Below are 16,031 nucleotides of genomic sequence, written 5' to 3'. Positions count from 1 at the left end.
GGGGGGGAAGTGGAGGGGGGGGTTGGAGGGGGGGGTTGGTGGGGGGGTTGGGGAAGTGGAGGGGGGGGTTGGGGGTGAAGTGGAGGGGGGGGTTGGGGGGGGATGTGGGGGGGGGTTGGGGGGGGAAGTGGAGGGGGGGTTGGGGGGGGAAGTGGAGAGGGGGGGTTGGGGGGGGAAGTGGAGAGGGGGGGTTGGGGGGGGAAGTGGAGGGGGGGGGTTGGGGGGGGGAAGTGGAGGGGGGGGGTTGGGCGGGGAAATGGAGGGGGGGTTGGGGGGGAAGTGGAGGGGGTGGGGGTTGGGGGGGGGGGAAGTGGAGGGGGGGGTTGGGGGGGAAAGTGGAGGGGGGGGTTGGGGGGGAAATGGAGGGGGGTTGGGGGGGGAAGTGGAGGGGGGGGTTGGGGGGGAAGTGGAGAGGGGGGGGGTTGGGGGGGGGAAGTGGAGAGGGGGGGTTGGGGGGGAAGTGGAGAGGGGGGGGTTGGGGGGGGAAGTGGAGAGGTGGGAAGACATTTAAAAACAAGATGAAATACAGAGGGTTCAGAAAACTGGGTGAACATGAGAGGCGGTTGCTGAAACCAGGCATGGAGAGTGGGAAGTCTGGAAACTGCTGTCAAATTAAGTGGGGGCCAAGGGAAACCTCAGGTTTCCCCCAGCCAACCCACCCTCTAGGATCTTGTTCAGGCTCTGGGTAAAACAATTTCTTCCTCAAATCTCCCCCATTTCTTATCAAACCCTAAATCTGTTCTCCAAGCCCTCGACCCATCAGCTAATGTAAACTGCTTTTCTTTTGTCACCTAAACCTGTCATCAATTTGTACAGCTCCATGACCCACTCCTCAACCTCCTTTACACCAAGGAGAACAACCCCAACTTCTACAAGTTGTCGCTAAATTCCCTCATCCCTGCAACTATTCTGGTAAATTTCTTCGGCACCTCATCCTTCTTCATGTCCCCCTCCCCGTGTCTCAAATCAGACAATACAATCCTGTGCTATACACATTTTTAATCTACAATATACACATCTATAGTCTAGCAGCTTTGCATGAAGCTTGTCAGGTCTCTATATCCTGGATAGGAAGCGGTGAGTATGGACCTGTTGATCAGCATGAATTGGCATCTTTGGAGAATTTGGAGGGTGTATTTTCCACAGAGCGAGAGGGAAATGAAATGAAATGAAAATCGCTTATTGTCACAAGTAGGCTTCAAATGAAGTTACTGTGAAAAGCCCCTAGTCGCCGGATTCCGGCGCCTGTTTGGGGAGGCTGGTATGGGAATTGGACCGTGCTGCTAGCCTGCCTTCAAAGCCAACGATTTAGCCCAGTGTGCTAAACAGCAGAGTGAGTGAGATGGAGATTTACAGCTTTGAGGAAAAAGTGATTAAAGAATGTTCCGTAGAATCCTGAATTGTCTGTTTTGAATTTCTGTCTTGCACTGACATTGCTGACTTTTGTGAATTCCTTTTTCAGAATATCTGAAAGTGAGAATAATCAGACAGAACTCTCAAACCAAACATCACGTCAAGATCTGGTAGAGTCGCTCAATTCATCAGGACCTGAATCTCATTGGCCTAAGGCTCTAGAAGTGGTAACGTTTTTTTGTTCTGTCTTTTTTGAAATATTTTGTGACTGAAAAAGCCCTGCGACACACCGAGAGAGTGTTTCAGTAAACTGTCTGTGGAAAGAGCTTTAACCAGGAATACAGCCTGAGAAATGTCACACCATTCGCAGTAAGGAAAGACTATACACTGGTTCTGTGTGTGGATGAGGCTTCAACTGATCATTCAACCTGGAGAGACACGAGGACACCGGCACCATGGAGAAACCGTGGAAATGTGGGGACTGTGGGAAGGAATCCCGTTCCCCATCTGAGCTGGAGATTCATCGGCGTATTCACACTGGGGAGAGGCCATTCACCTGTGAGTGTGGGAAGGGATTCACTCATTTAAACAACTTGCGGACACACCAGCGAGTTCACAGTGGAGAGAAGGCATTCACCTGCTTTGTCTGTCAGAAGGGGTTCACTCACTCATGGAATCTGTTGACACATCAGCGACTTCACACTGGAGAGAGGCCATTCACCTGCTCTGAGTGTGGGAAGGGATTCAGTCGGACATGCAGTCTGCAGACACACCAGCGAGTTCACACTGGGGAGAGACCATTCATTTGCTCTGAGTGTGACAAGAGATTCACTCAGTTACCTCACCTGCTGACACACCAGCGAGTTCACACTGGGGAGAGGCCATTCACCTGCTCAGTGTGTGGGAAGGGATTCATTGAATCATTCACCCTGCAGATGCACCAGCGAGTTCACACCGGGGAGAGGCCATTCATCTGCACTGAGTGTGGGAAAGGATTCACTCAGTCATCTAACCTGCTGACACATCAACGGGTTCACACCGGGGAGAGGCCATTCATCTGCTCCTTGTGTGGGAAAGGATTCACTCAGTTATCCCATCTGCAGACACACCAGCGAGTTCACAAGTGATTACAGAGAATGGATTGGGCAATTATTGCTGCTGTCAATCACATAAATTACTCAATCACAAAAGGATATTTGGGAGGGAAAAGGTATTTGGCTTGCATTTCTGTTTGGAACACCAAGTTGCCTTAGAGATGGACTGTGGTGGTTAGAAAGATTGTTTAATTTAGCTGGGTGTTTCTACAAAGTTTTGTGGGGAAAGTTGGTTGAGGTAGATTGGGAAGCTACATTAAAAGCTATGACAGAAGACGAGCAATACCTAGCATTTAAGGGATTAATACATAATTTACAACAAGTGTACATTCCTTTAAAGAACAAAAATCCAACAGGAATAGAGATGTAACCGTGACTAACCAGAGAAGTGAAAGTTTGCATTAATTAAAGGAAGAGGCTCAGGAGGGGCTGTTTAGCACAGGGCTAAATCACTGGCTTTGAAAGCAGACCAAGGCAGGCAAGCAGCACGGTTCAATTCCCATAACAGCCTTCCGAACAGGCGCTGGAATGTGGCGACTAGGGGCTTTTCACAGTAACTTCATTTGAAGCCTACTTGTGACAATAAGCGATTTTCATTTCATTTAATTTTCATAAAGCAACCAAAAAAGCAACAAGACCGAGGATTGAGAGCTTTTTAGTATTTAGCAAAAGAGAACCAAGGTACTGATGAAGAAAGAGGAAACCGAAATGAGAAAAAACTAGTGAGAGACATAAAATCTGACTGTAAAAGGTTTGATAGATATGTAAAAAAGAAAAACATGTGTGTTCATTACAGACAGAATTAATAATGGTGAATGAGGCAGCAAAAATAAACAATAATTTCTGTAGAAAAGCCATATGTGACTCAAAATGTTTACTGTGTTCCTCTTTCCACATATACTGTCTGACCTGCTGAATTTATCTAACATTTCCTGTTTTTATTTAGTGTTAAACAAATGTGTGTCTGTCTTAACCCAGGAATTTACAGAATCATCCCAATGATACTCGAGAACCAAGTGCATGAGGAACATAAAGAGATTAGTATTAGGAAACAGTAGTACTAGAAACATTAATGGGATTGAACATTGATAAATGCCCTGGCCCTGAGGATCTACATCCCAGAGTGTTGAAAGAGGCGGCTGTAGAGATGGTGCATCCATTGGTAATCAACTTCCAAAATTCTATGGATTCTGGAATAGTTCCTCCAGTTGGAAGGTGGAAAATGTTCACTCACTATTGAAGGAAGGAAGGAGAGAGAAAATGGGGAACTGCAGACCTGTTAGCCTGATGTCAGTCTATTCGAAAGGATGTGAAAACGGCACACTTGGAAAATAGCAGAGTCAGTGTGGATTTATCAAAGGGAAGCTGTCTATATCAGTGATTTGGATGTTGTGACATGGTACCACAGTGGTTAGCACTGTTGCTTCACAGCGACAGAGCCCCAGGTTTGATTCCCTCCTTGGGTCACTGCCTGTGTGAAGTCTGCACGTTCTCTCCGTGTCTGCGTGGGATTTCTCCGGGTGCTCAGGTTTCCTCCCATAAGTCCCGAAAGGCATGCTGTTAGGTAATTTGGATATTCTAAATTCTCCCGCTGTGTACCCGAACAGGAGTCGGAATGTGGCAATGAGGGGATTTTCACAGTAACTTCATTGCAGTGTTAATGTGAGCATACTTGTGACAATAATAAAGATTATTATTGAGGATCAGTTGTAATGTTTCCAAGTTTGCTGCTGACCTAAAACTCTGGAATTGTGTGATGCGAGGAGGGTCAGATTTTTAGATACTAAAAGCATCGAGGTGACGTGGAGACAGTGCAGGAAAATAACCTGGAGGTAGATCAGCCATGATCTAGTTGAATGGCAGAGTAGGCTCATAGAATCATACAGTCCCTACATTGCAGAAGGAGGCCATTCAGCCCATTGAGTCTGCACCAACACTCCAAAACAACACCCTATCGAGGCCCAAGCTCCAGCCCAATACCCGCAACCCTACCAAAATATTTGGACTCTTCCAGAGGCAATGTAACACAGCCAATCCACCTTACCTGCACACCTTTGGACTCGAGCGGGCAAAAGGTCTGCTCCTACCCTCTTGTTTCCTCTGCTACTCAAAGGCAGTTTTTTAAAAGTTCATTTACGGGATGTGGGCATTGCTGGTTAGGCCAGCATTTATTGCCTGACCCTAGTTGCCCTTCAGAAGGTGCTGATGAGTTGTCTTCTTGAACAGCTGCAGTACTTGACATTAGGTAGGAGGAGGAATCAAGCGGGCTGCTTTGTCCTGGATTGAGTTGAGCTTCTGGAGTATTTATTGGAGTTTCACTCATCCAGGCAAGTGGGGAGAATACTATTACACACTTGACTTGTGCCTTGTGGATGATAAGCTTTGGGGGGGTCAGGAGGTGAGTTACTCACCGTAGGATTCCTAGCCGTTGACCTGTACTGGTAGCTGCAGTATTAATGTGATTAGTCCAGTTCAGTTTCTGATCAATGGTACCCCCCAGGATGTTGATTGTGGGGGATTCAGCAATTGTAATGCCATTGAATGTCATTACAATTGAAGGGGCGATGGTTAGATCCTCTCTTGTAGGAGATCATCAGTGCCTGACACCTGTGTGGCACAAATGTAACTTGCCACTTGTCAGCCCGAGCCTGGATATTGTCCAGGTCTTTCTGCATTTGGGCAAGGGCTGCTTCATTATCGAAGGAGTCGCAAATGGTGCTGAATATTGTGCAGTCATCCGCAAACATACCCACTTCTGATCTTATGATGAAGGCAGGTCATTGATGAAGCAGCTGATGATGGTTGGGCCGAGGACACTACCCTGAGGAACACCTACAGTGATGTCCTGGAGCTCGTGGTTGGCCTCCAACCATCACAACCATCTTCCTTTGTGCCAGGTACGACTCCAACCAGCAGAGAGTGTTCCCCTGATTCCCATTGACTCCAGATTAGCTGGGAGTCCTTGATGCCATACTCGGTCAAATGCTGCCTTGATGTCAAGGACTGCCACTCTCACCTCACCTCTGGCATTCAACGCTTTTGTGCATGTTTGAACCAAGGCTGTAATGACTGCAGGAAGACATCAATAGACTGATCAGCCGGCCAGAAAAGTAGCAAACTGAGGTCAATCCAGAGAAGCGCGGGGTAATAAATACATTTGGGGAGGACAAACACGAGGGAAGGAATATGAATGGTATGATAGTGAGGTGTTGAGGGACAGAGGGGCATGAGAGTGCAAGTCCACAGATCCCTGAAGGTGACAGGAGAGGTAGATACGATGATTGTAAAGGCAGAGAGATACTTTGTTATTCACGGGGACATAGAGTACTACAGCAGGGAATATTCCCAGCAATTTCTATTGGAGGAAAGACCTGAAACCCCTCTCTCCACAGATGCTGCCAGAGCTGCTGAGTATTTCCAGCATTTTCTGTTTTTATTATAAGATCAGGGAGGTTATACTGGAACTGTCCAAAACACTAGTTAAACCACAGCTGCATTACTGAGTACAGTTCTGGTCACCACATTACAGGAAGGATGTGTTCATACCAGAGAGGATGCAGAGGAGATTGACCAGGATGTTGACACAAATGGAGAATTTTAACAATGAGGAAAGATTGGAGAGGCCGAGGTTGTTTTCTGTGGAACAGAGAACACTGAGGAGAGATTAACTGAGGTGTTTAACATTCTGAGGGGCCCTGGATAGAATGGACAAGAAGGATTTATTTCATTAATAGGTCAATAACCAAAGGGTTTAGATTTAAAGTAATTAGCAACGGATTGGGAGTGGAAGGGGCATAATGGATCTCTGTGTCTATTCGGAACCCTGGATATGTGTTATCCCTTCTCAGTTCCCAAATAACAGAGGTCAAGTCTGTGCTTTTTGGCAAAGTCCAGTTGAACTTTATTTGTCAGCTGTGCCACTTGTTTTTAATACAAAATTTAGAAAAAATCAACAACTAGCCCTGCAGTAAGCTAGTCAGATTAATTGTCTTTAGCGAATACAGAAGTTGAGTTTTCATTTAAATCATAATACACCAGATAAAATAACTGGGTAATTTTGATTAGCAAAGCGAGCAGCAAAGGTTTCATAAATAGATGGAGTGAGCAAGAAGAGAAACCGAACAAAGCAACAGAAGCACTTTTCCATTCCGGTAAGTGATTCTTAAGAGAATTGTTATCTCAATGTCTGGCCTTCTTTTTATTGCTGATTGGCTTTAACTAATTTATAATTCATCAATTTGACCAAAGTGTCTATCCATCAATTTAAGAGATATATGTATTTGAGTATGTTGGCGGAATTCTCCCATTCCATCGCTTGCCAATTTTCCAAATTATTGACACCTGCATCTCAACATTAATTAGAAAAAAAACAGCCTTCAGGGCATTATGACCTTAGACTGTCTATTACCATGGAAACGAGACTGTCCGTGCTGGAAAAGCAGCAGCATACAATGGGGTCTTTTAGCTAGTTGGCGTCACTGACCTTGCTTGTCTCAAGCAATTTGCAAATGTTAAAATCTAGGTTTAATGAACGAAAACTAAAGTGTATGATCTGGATTAACCCTTAATGGGTATCCAGCTATTGTTGCACTCAAATAATGCTTCATATGCTTCCTGAGTTCTCATTTAACTATTTTACCGTTATCATCTATAGGTAACTAGAAAGCCCATTTCTATCAGTCCCCCCTTTTGATTCTTCTAAAGATTAATAAGATGAATCAAAATAACGAATAGAAGTTAGGGAAGAAATGTGATAGGATAGAATTAAGCGCAGGGAGGAACTCATTTGCGTTTTCTTTAATGGTTCACTTGTTTGAGAACAGCCATCAACACTGGAACGGGCAAAGCTTTGCAAGCGTTACAAGCATTCTGGACGTATTTTATGCAAAAAAGTGATTATATAGTACAATAACAATTCAGTAATAATGGAAGTTAATTATATGATTGCAGTAATAATTGGGTAATAATGCAGTAATGACAGTTCAATAGTAGGAGCCTGGTTCAATGTCATGGGCTGGTGGTGCAGTTGGACAACTATGAACCACTTTGATTGTTGGGGCATTATGGGTAGCCATACATTGGGCAATGCATCTGATCGGCAAGATCACTACCTAAATGACAAACCCAAAAATGAAAAATGAGAGAAGTCCCTGAATGATGGAAATTCCTGTGCTACCCACCCATCCAGAGAGCCATCCCCTAAGAGGGGTGTCAGAGAGTTGTTAAAGTTTCCCAACTTCTTCTGGAATATGTGCTGACAAGCTGTTGATTTCTTCCGAATTATCTGGGATGTAGGTGCAACACTCTGCACCAATCAGGGCACAGGTGCCACCTTTCTCGGCTAGCACATAGTCAAGTGCCATCCGATTCTGTAAAGCCACAGTTCGATTGGCTAGCATCTCGGCTGAAATGCTACTGAGAGCTCGGGCAGTGTCATTGGCTATTTCCTCGAAGGCTGTGGCCAATTTAATGTATTCTCTGCTCAATACGATGATGCCATAGGCAGGGATGAGAGCAGAAAAGAATTTCTCAGCCCCTGTGATCTCGCATTTAGACCTCGTGATGATAGTGGTCAGTTGATATTTCTCAAACTGTGGGATGAAAGGTCCATGTTTTGAGTCTGCGTTTATAGCATCGGCTAGGGAAAGGGAAACGAATGGCGGATGAAGGGGACAATGAATCATAAATAGCACGCTCCTCTGCAGCTCACTGGGAGCCAAGGGTCTGCAGTATTACTGTAATAGGTGCCATTATAGGTAGAATATTGGGCAACCACTTGTGGGTATCAATATTCTGTACAATTTGTCCCATCGGTGTGATTATTAGATATCCTTTTAAAGTCGATGGGATTCCCTTCATGTCCAGAGACCACTACCTTGTGTCATGAGTGCACTCTGTACTGGCACTCACATCCAATAATATTCACATTTACTGTATCCCACATTCCATGCTCTATGATTATAGCCGATTAAACAAATGGTCCCAGTATGATTATGACCAGTTGGGAAGGTTACTTGGGCTGGTTTCTGTTTCCGATCAGAGACATGTTGATACCATCCCTTGAAAGTATTTACTGGGCGGCCTGCAGATCGCCATCTCTTAACCTCATCGTTTATCATTTCTTTGGTTCTGGTGTCTCCACATTGGGGAAGGGAAGAGTCGGGATTTTGGAAAATGTACCATTGTTCCATTTGGGATAAAGTAAAAGGAACAGGCTGCAGTGGGATAGCTGTTTGGGAATTGGTAGGGATAGAAGAACACACCCAGCAATTAGAGACGTTAAAGTCTCTGGCATAGGTATAGGACATGTAAAGGAACGTGTTAACATTGAACTCCTGGGTAAGGCCTGCTGGGCCAAACACATAACTGAAAATCAATATTATGGCAAACATTTTTACAGATTCTGATTTTGGTAAGCGCGCTTCACATATGACGCGTGAATCCTTGATTTCTTTCTTTGGAGTTTCACGGCTGACTGGGTTGAGAGTAATATCTGGTAGGGGCCTTCCCACTTGGCTCCTAATGGTTTGTGCTGAATTTGTTTTATGTAAGCGGATTCGACGGGCACCAAGTCGTGGCCCCATCAGGAGGATCGCCCCACTCCATCGAGGCCTGAAAGCATTTGTTAAGTTTTGACAATAACTAAGTAAAGCATCACTCATCACATGACAGTCTGTCTTTCTTAAGTCAATAGTTCCTGCCAGGGACATGGGTCTACCAGTGATGACCTTAAATGGGCTTAGTTTGGGGTTGCTCTGATACTGCACAAACCTAGTGGCAGGGCTTGAATCCAATTCATGCCTTCTTGGTTGTATCTGGACAATCGTTCTTTTAAAGTCCGGTTCATGCGTTCCACTTGTCCTGATGATTCTGGATGATCAGGGCAGTGTAGATTCCAATCGATGTTCAGTAATCTGCACACCTCCTGGCAAACAGCAACTGTAAAGTGGGTTCCACTGTCTGAGTCAATCTAGCTGGTACTCCCCATCTGGGAATATAGCCTTTGCATAGGACTTTGGATGTATGGGTGGCTGTAGCCCTCCTGGCTGGAGCAGCCTCTACCCATCTAGAGAACTTATCCACTATTACAAGGAAGTCAGTGTATCTTTGACATGTAGGAAGGGTGATGTAATCGACCTGTATATTCTGGAATGGTCCTGCAGGGGCAGGAGCTTTTAGCTGAGGCATTGATGTTATAGGTCGTAAGTTGTTCTTTTCACAGGTTACACAGCAGTTTGATACCAATTGTGCATATTTTTTGAATCCTTTGCCACACCAACTTTTCTGGAATCAAGCCATCATCTGTCCTGGGCCAGAAATGGCAAAATGGCATCAGTGCCTGTGGTGCAACTGGTTTATCAGTCTGAACTTGTCTCCAAATATCATCACCATACAACTGGATACCTGAGTCTAACCATGACCATTTCTCTTCTTGTGCCGAGTCATGTTGCATTTCAAGTAGATCTTGCAATAAATCGGTCACTCCCAATTTGTAGATGTGTCTTGGTTCTGCTGAAGAATCCCACTGGGAGGCAGCTTCCTTCGCTACTCTGTCTGCAAGGGTGTTTCCTTGTGCTTCTATAGTGTTGTCTTGAGTAATGGCAATACCATTTAGAATGGATACTTCTTTTGGCAAAGCTATGGCTTCTCGGAGGTCATCATTTCAGTGGTGGGAGTCTAGAACTCGCTGTCTCATAGGGTCCTAGAAGCAGAAATCCGGATCACTTTAAAATAAATGTCTTGGATATCCAATTGAAGGACTGGGACATACAGGGCAATCGACTGAGATCTGCAAAATAGGATTTAGCCGAATAGTTCCACTTCAGCCAGCACTCACACAATGGGCCAAATGGCCTCTATCTGTACCAGAACTTTGAGGTTTTTACTCTGATAGTTGGAGTTTGTTTCTGATGATAATAACCTCTAAGGGACTGGAGTTTAACATTCTAGATATTGGTGAAATAAATCAGCTGTTTTAAACACGTTGTAGATTTTTGTCTTTCCCGCCTGAGTGTTTAACATCACCTGGCTGGAGCTCAGAAAGGACAATCTCACCTCATAGAATCAGAGAATTTACAGTGCAGAAGGAGGCCATTCGGCCCATTGAGTCTGTACCAGCCCTTGGAAAGAGCATCCTACTTAAGCCCACACCTCCACCCTATCCCCGTAACCCCACCTAACCTTTTGGACGCGAAGGGCAATTTAGCATAGTCAATCCACCTAACCTGCACATCTTTGGAGTATGGGAGGAAACCGGAGCACCCGGAGGAAAGCCACACAGACACGGGGAGAACGTGCAGGCTCCGCACAGACAGTGACCCAAGCAGGAATCGAACCCGGGTTCCTGGCGCTGTGAAACAACAGTGCTACCCACTGTGCTACCGTGCCGCCCTTGCATCCAAGCTCCCGGATTGTCTGTCTTCTCTCCGGGTAAGATTCTGTTTGTCGCTTGTATTTCACTGTGGCAGGGCAGAGACCTGATTGAAGGGTTCAAACATTGGAGTTCTGGGAAAGATGGTCAAAGATTTGGGAGGTGGCAACATGTTCAAACAGTTTGGAGAGGAGACGGAGGTTTAAGATGGGGCAGTAATTTGTAAGGATGGCAGGGTCAAGGGTTTGTTTTATTGAGGAGGGGGTGATGATGGCAGATTTGAAGGACAGAGGGACAGTGACTGAAGAGAGAGAAATGTTGACAATATCCGTGGATACAGGGGAGTTGGCTGATCAGTAGCTGAGTGGGAATAGGGTCGATGGAGCAGGAGCTGGGTCTCATGGACAAGATGGGCTCTGAGAGGGCATGAGGGGAGAGAAACTAGAGAAAGATGTGGGTTCAGGGCTCAGGAAAGGATGACATTTAGAGACAGTTGGGTCCGGTGGGCTCGTGGAAGGGAGGGAAGCAGCAGAGACAGCTGATCGGATTTACTCAATCTCAGTCACAAAGAAGTTCCACAAGCTCCTCACACTTCTTTATGGAGGTGAGGATGGAAGAGACAGGGGAGAGTGAGAGTACTTCAAAAGGAACTAACCTGTGTCAGAGATATTAAAACGTTTCAACACACTGCGGATTTAACTCAAATCTAATGTATTTGACTTTTAGCCAGAATATTAGCCCCTGTAAATGGGCTGAAGTTTGTTATCAGCAGAAAGAGATCCAAATGAACATGGTTCAGTCCTGAATGTGAGTAACAGCAAAACCCATTCACTGTGGTTATTTGTGGCCTCGTTGGTGCTGCTGCAGGTGGTATGAAATGGTGAATCCCTTCCCACACTCAGAGCAGGTGAACGGTCTCTCCCCAGTGTGAATTCGCTGATGTACAGTGAGGTTAGATGATCGTCTGAACCCAGTCCCGCAGTGAGAGCATCTAAACGGTCTCTCGTCAGTGTGAACACGTTGATGGCGCATCAGTTCCACAGGACTTTTATAGCACCTCCCGCAGTCTGGACATTGGAACGGTCTCTCGCTGTGAACTCGCTGGTGCTTCTGTAGGTTGTAAGACATTTTGAATCCCTTCCCACACTCTGAACAGGTGAACGGTCTCTCTCCAGTGTGAACTCGCTGGTGCTTCTGCAAGTCAGATGACTGAGTGAATCCCTTCCCACACATGGAGCAGGCGAATGGCCTCTCCCCAGTGTGAATTCGCTGGTGCTTCTGCAAGTCAGATGACTGAGTGAATCCCTTCCCACACTTGGTGCAGGTGAATGGCCTCTCTCCAGTGTGAATTCGCTGATGTACAGTGAGCTGAGATGAGTGTCTGAACCCAGTCCCGCAGTGAGAGCACCTAAACGGTCTCTCGTCAGTGTGAACACGTTGATGGCACATCAGTTCCCCAGAACTTTTATAGCACTTCCCGCAGTCTGGACATTGAAACGGTCTCTCATCAGTGTGAACTCGCTGGTGTTTCTGCAGGGTGGATAACTGAGTGAATTCCTTCCCACACTGGGAGCAGGCGAATGGCCTCTCCCCAGTGTGAATTCGCTTATGTACAGTGAGGTGAGATGATTGTCTGAACCCAGTCCCGCAGTGAGAGCACCTAAACGGTTTCTCGTCAGTGTGAACACGTTGATGGCTCATCAGATCCCCAGAACGTTTGTGGCACTTCCCGCAGTCTGGACATTGAAACGGTCTCTCATCAGTATGAACTCGCTGGTGACTCAGCAGGACGGATGACTGAGTGAATCCCTTCCCACACTTGGAGCAGGTGAATGGTCTCTCCCCTGTGTGAACCCGCTGGTGTTTCCGCAGGGCGGATGACAGAGTGAATCCCTTCCCACACTTGGAGCAGGTGAATGGTCTCTCCCCAGTGTGAACTCGCTGGTGTGTGGACAGATTAGATGACTCAGTGAATCCCTTCCCACACTTGGAGCAGGTGAATGGTCTCTCCCCAGTGTGAACTCGCTGGTGTGTGGACAGATTAGATGACTCAGTGAATCCCTTCCCACACTTGGAGCAGGTGAATGGTCTCTCACCAGTGTGACTGCGTCGATGAATTTCCAGATGGGATGGGGAAGTGAATCCTTTCCCACAGTCCACACATTTCCACGGTTTCTCCTCGGTGTGACTGCATTTGTGTCTCGTGAGGCCTGATGATCGAGTGAATCCTCGTCCACACACACAACACGTGTACGGTTTCTCCTCACTGTGAACGATGCTTTTTCTTTCCATGTTCAAAGTACGATGATGTTCAGAATATGATAAATTGCAAACTCTGTCAGATCCTGGTGTGATATTTGGTTTGCATATCTGGACTTTGAAGCCTCCCCTTCGAACACCCTGTGAAAACAGAAAATAGGGAGTGAGAGAGAACCCACAAAAACACAAAGGCAGGTTGTGAAATTGAGCTGAATGAATCTGGTCATTTGTGGGGCCGGCACTGGGAAAAAGTGACCATGAAAACTGCTGGATTGCTGTAAATACCCAACTGGCCTCTTCGGGAAGAGGGAGAAAGAGGTGAAGAGGGATTTTGTATATTTACAAGACATATCAAGGGAGTAGTTGGCAAAGCAAATTCAATCTTCAGCTTCATAAACAATAATATTGATACTGAAACTATGCTTCTGGTGGCATGGTGGTTAGCACTGCTGCCTCACAGTGCCAGGGACTCAGGTTCAATTCCGACCTTGGTGACTGTGTGTGTGGAGTTTGCACTTTCTCACCGTGTCTGCGTGGGTTTCCACCCGGTGCTCAGGTTTCCTCCCACAGTCCAAAGAAGGGAACATTAGGTGGATTGGCCTTGATAAATTGCCCCTTAGTGTCCAGCGATGTGCAGGTTAGGTGGGGCTATGGCGTTACAGGGACAGGGTAGGGGTGTGGGCCTAGGCAGGGTGCCCTTTCAGAGAATCAGTGCAGCCTCGATGGGCCGAATGGCCCCCTTCTGCACTGTAGGAATTCTATGGCTCTAATTCTATTCTATGAATCTTTCTGAAGCTCTGGTCACCACTCTTCAGGAAGAACAAAGAACAAAGAAAAATTACAGCACAGGAACAGGCCCTTCGGCCCTCCCAGCCTGCGCCGATCCAGATCCTTTATCTAAACCTGTCGTCTCTTTCCAAGGATCTACTTCTCTGTTCCCCGCCCGTTCATATATCTGTCTAGATGCATCTTAAATTATGCTATCGTGACCGCCTCTACCACCTCCGCTGGCAAAGCGTTCCAGGCACCCACCACCCTCTGCGTAAAAAACTTTCCACGCACATCTCCCTTAAACTTTCCCCCTCTCACCTTGAAACCGTGACCCCTTGTAATTGACACCCACACTCTTGAAAAATTTTGTTGCTATCCACCCTGTCCATACCTCTCATAATTTTGTAGATCTCAATCAGATCCCCGCTCAACCTCCATCTTTCCAACGAAAACAATCCTAATCTACTCAACCTTTCTTCATAGCTAGCACCCTCCATACCAGACAACATCCTGGTGAACCCCCTCTGCACCCTCTCTAAAGCATCTACATCCTTCTGGTAATGTGGCGACCAGAACTGCACGCAGTATTCCAAATGTGGCCTAACCAAAGTCCTATACAACTGTAACATGACCTGCTGACTCTTGTACTCAATACCGCGTCCGATGAAGGCAAGCATGTTGTATGCCTTCTTGACCACTCTATCGACCTGCATTGCCACCTTCAGGGTACAATGGACCTGAACTCCCAGATCTCTCTGTGCATCAATTTTCCCCAGGACTCTTCCATTGACCGTATAGTCCGCTCTTGAATTAGATCTTCCAAAATGCATCACCTCGCATTTGCCTGGATTGAACTCTAACTGCCATTTCTCTTCCCAACTCTCCAATCTATCTATATTTTGCTGTATTTTCTGACAGTCCTCCTCGCTATCTGCAACTCTATCTGAATGTGAAGGTTCTTGGAGAAGATGCAGAGGAGATTTACCAGAATGGTTCTAGCAAAGGAGGTTGAGGGGAGATTTGATTCAGGGACACAGGATTATGCCAGATTTCCATCAGGTGGACAAAGAAACTCTGTTTCCATTCACTGGTCATACAAGCAGTCGGGACACAGATTTAAAGTTTTGGGTAAAACCTGGATTGAACAATATAAGATCCTGAGGGGTCTTGACAGGGTGGATGTGGAGAGGATGTTTCCTCTTGTGGGAGAATCGAGAACATCACTGTTGCAAAATAAGGGGTCACCCATTTCAGATGGAGATGAGGATTTTTTATTCTCTTGAGGGTTGTAAAACTTAGGAACTCACGTCCTTAAAAGGCAGTGGAAGCAGAGTCCTTGAATATTTTTAAGGCAGAGCTGGATAGATTCTTGATGAGCAAGGGGGTGAAAGGTCATCAGGGGTAGGCAGGAATGTGGAGTTGAGGTTAGAATGAGATCAGCCGCAATCTTATTGAATACTGAGCAGGCTCGAGGGGCCGAGTGGCCTGTTCCTAGTTTGTATGTAAAAGGTACAGGAGATATGAGGTGATATGAGATGTATGTTTTGACACAGCGAGCGGCATGGCCTGAAACTTGCTGCCTTGGAGAGAGTTTGAAAATAAACACAATGAATGATTTGATTTCAAAAGGAAATTTGATGGACATCTGAGGGAAATTACCTGCGAGGACACAGGGAGAGATCAGGAGAATGGCACTGACTGGATTGCTCCAGAGAGCTAGCATGGACTCAATGGGCCGAATGCCATTCTCTGTGCCAACATGTCTCTGAATCCTTTGTGTAATCTAATTTTGTAATTTAACCCCGGGGGGGTTCAGATATCACTCAGCTAAATCTGTGCTACACTCCCTCCGAGGCCATTCTATCCTTCCTCAGGTTTGTTGCCCAGAACTGAACACAGTTCTCCAGGTTTGGTCTAACCAGGGTTTGTGAATCTTGGGGCTTTTCCAGTTACACTGAGACTTGAAATCTTCCCTCACAGACAGAACAGACAAACCTTTTACCTTCCACACCCAGATGCTGCTGATATTCAGGGTCTGATGAACCTAGTGACTCTGTCAGATCGCGATGTGACGTTTGGTTTGCGTTTCCCGTCTGTTAAACCTCCACTTCCAGTATCCTGTAAATTTACAGAAACCTCACAGTCAGTTAGGACAGAAATTCACAACATTCTCTCCTCGCCAA

The 16,031-nt window shown here is 46.2% G+C and overlaps 1 protein-coding gene across 4 annotated transcripts in view; it reads right to left on the bottom strand.

Annotated features, from left to right (window-relative positions):
* Positions 1-6,324: 6,324 nt before the first annotated feature.
* The window catches only part of LOC140418534 (uncharacterized), an 80,777-nt gene continuing 71,070 nt past the window's right edge, over positions 6,325-16,031 (bottom strand). For 3 of the 4 annotated variants that reach the window (XM_072502018.1, XM_072502015.1, XM_072502016.1), the window contains exons 2-3: positions 15,851-15,966; positions 6,325-13,218 (exon numbers count right to left, since the gene is read on the bottom strand). In XM_072502018.1, coding sequence (XP_072358119.1) covers positions 11,656-13,110 — 1,455 coding nt within the window. In that variant the 5' untranslated portion in view covers positions 13,111-13,218; positions 15,851-15,966 and the 3' untranslated portion in view covers positions 6,325-11,655. Of the gene's footprint in view, positions 13,219-15,843; positions 15,967-16,031 lie in introns of all 4 variants that reach the window. The other variant, XM_072502019.1, reaches the window with a different exon arrangement.

Source organism: Scyliorhinus torazame, chromosome 5 (assembly GCF_047496885.1).
Source record: "Scyliorhinus torazame isolate Kashiwa2021f chromosome 5, sScyTor2.1, whole genome shotgun sequence".
Classification (NCBI taxonomy): Eukaryota; Metazoa; Chordata; class Chondrichthyes; order Carcharhiniformes; family Scyliorhinidae; genus Scyliorhinus; species Scyliorhinus torazame.
Note: the sequence above shows the minus strand (reverse complement) of the source record. Positions and strands in the feature narration are given on the sequence as shown.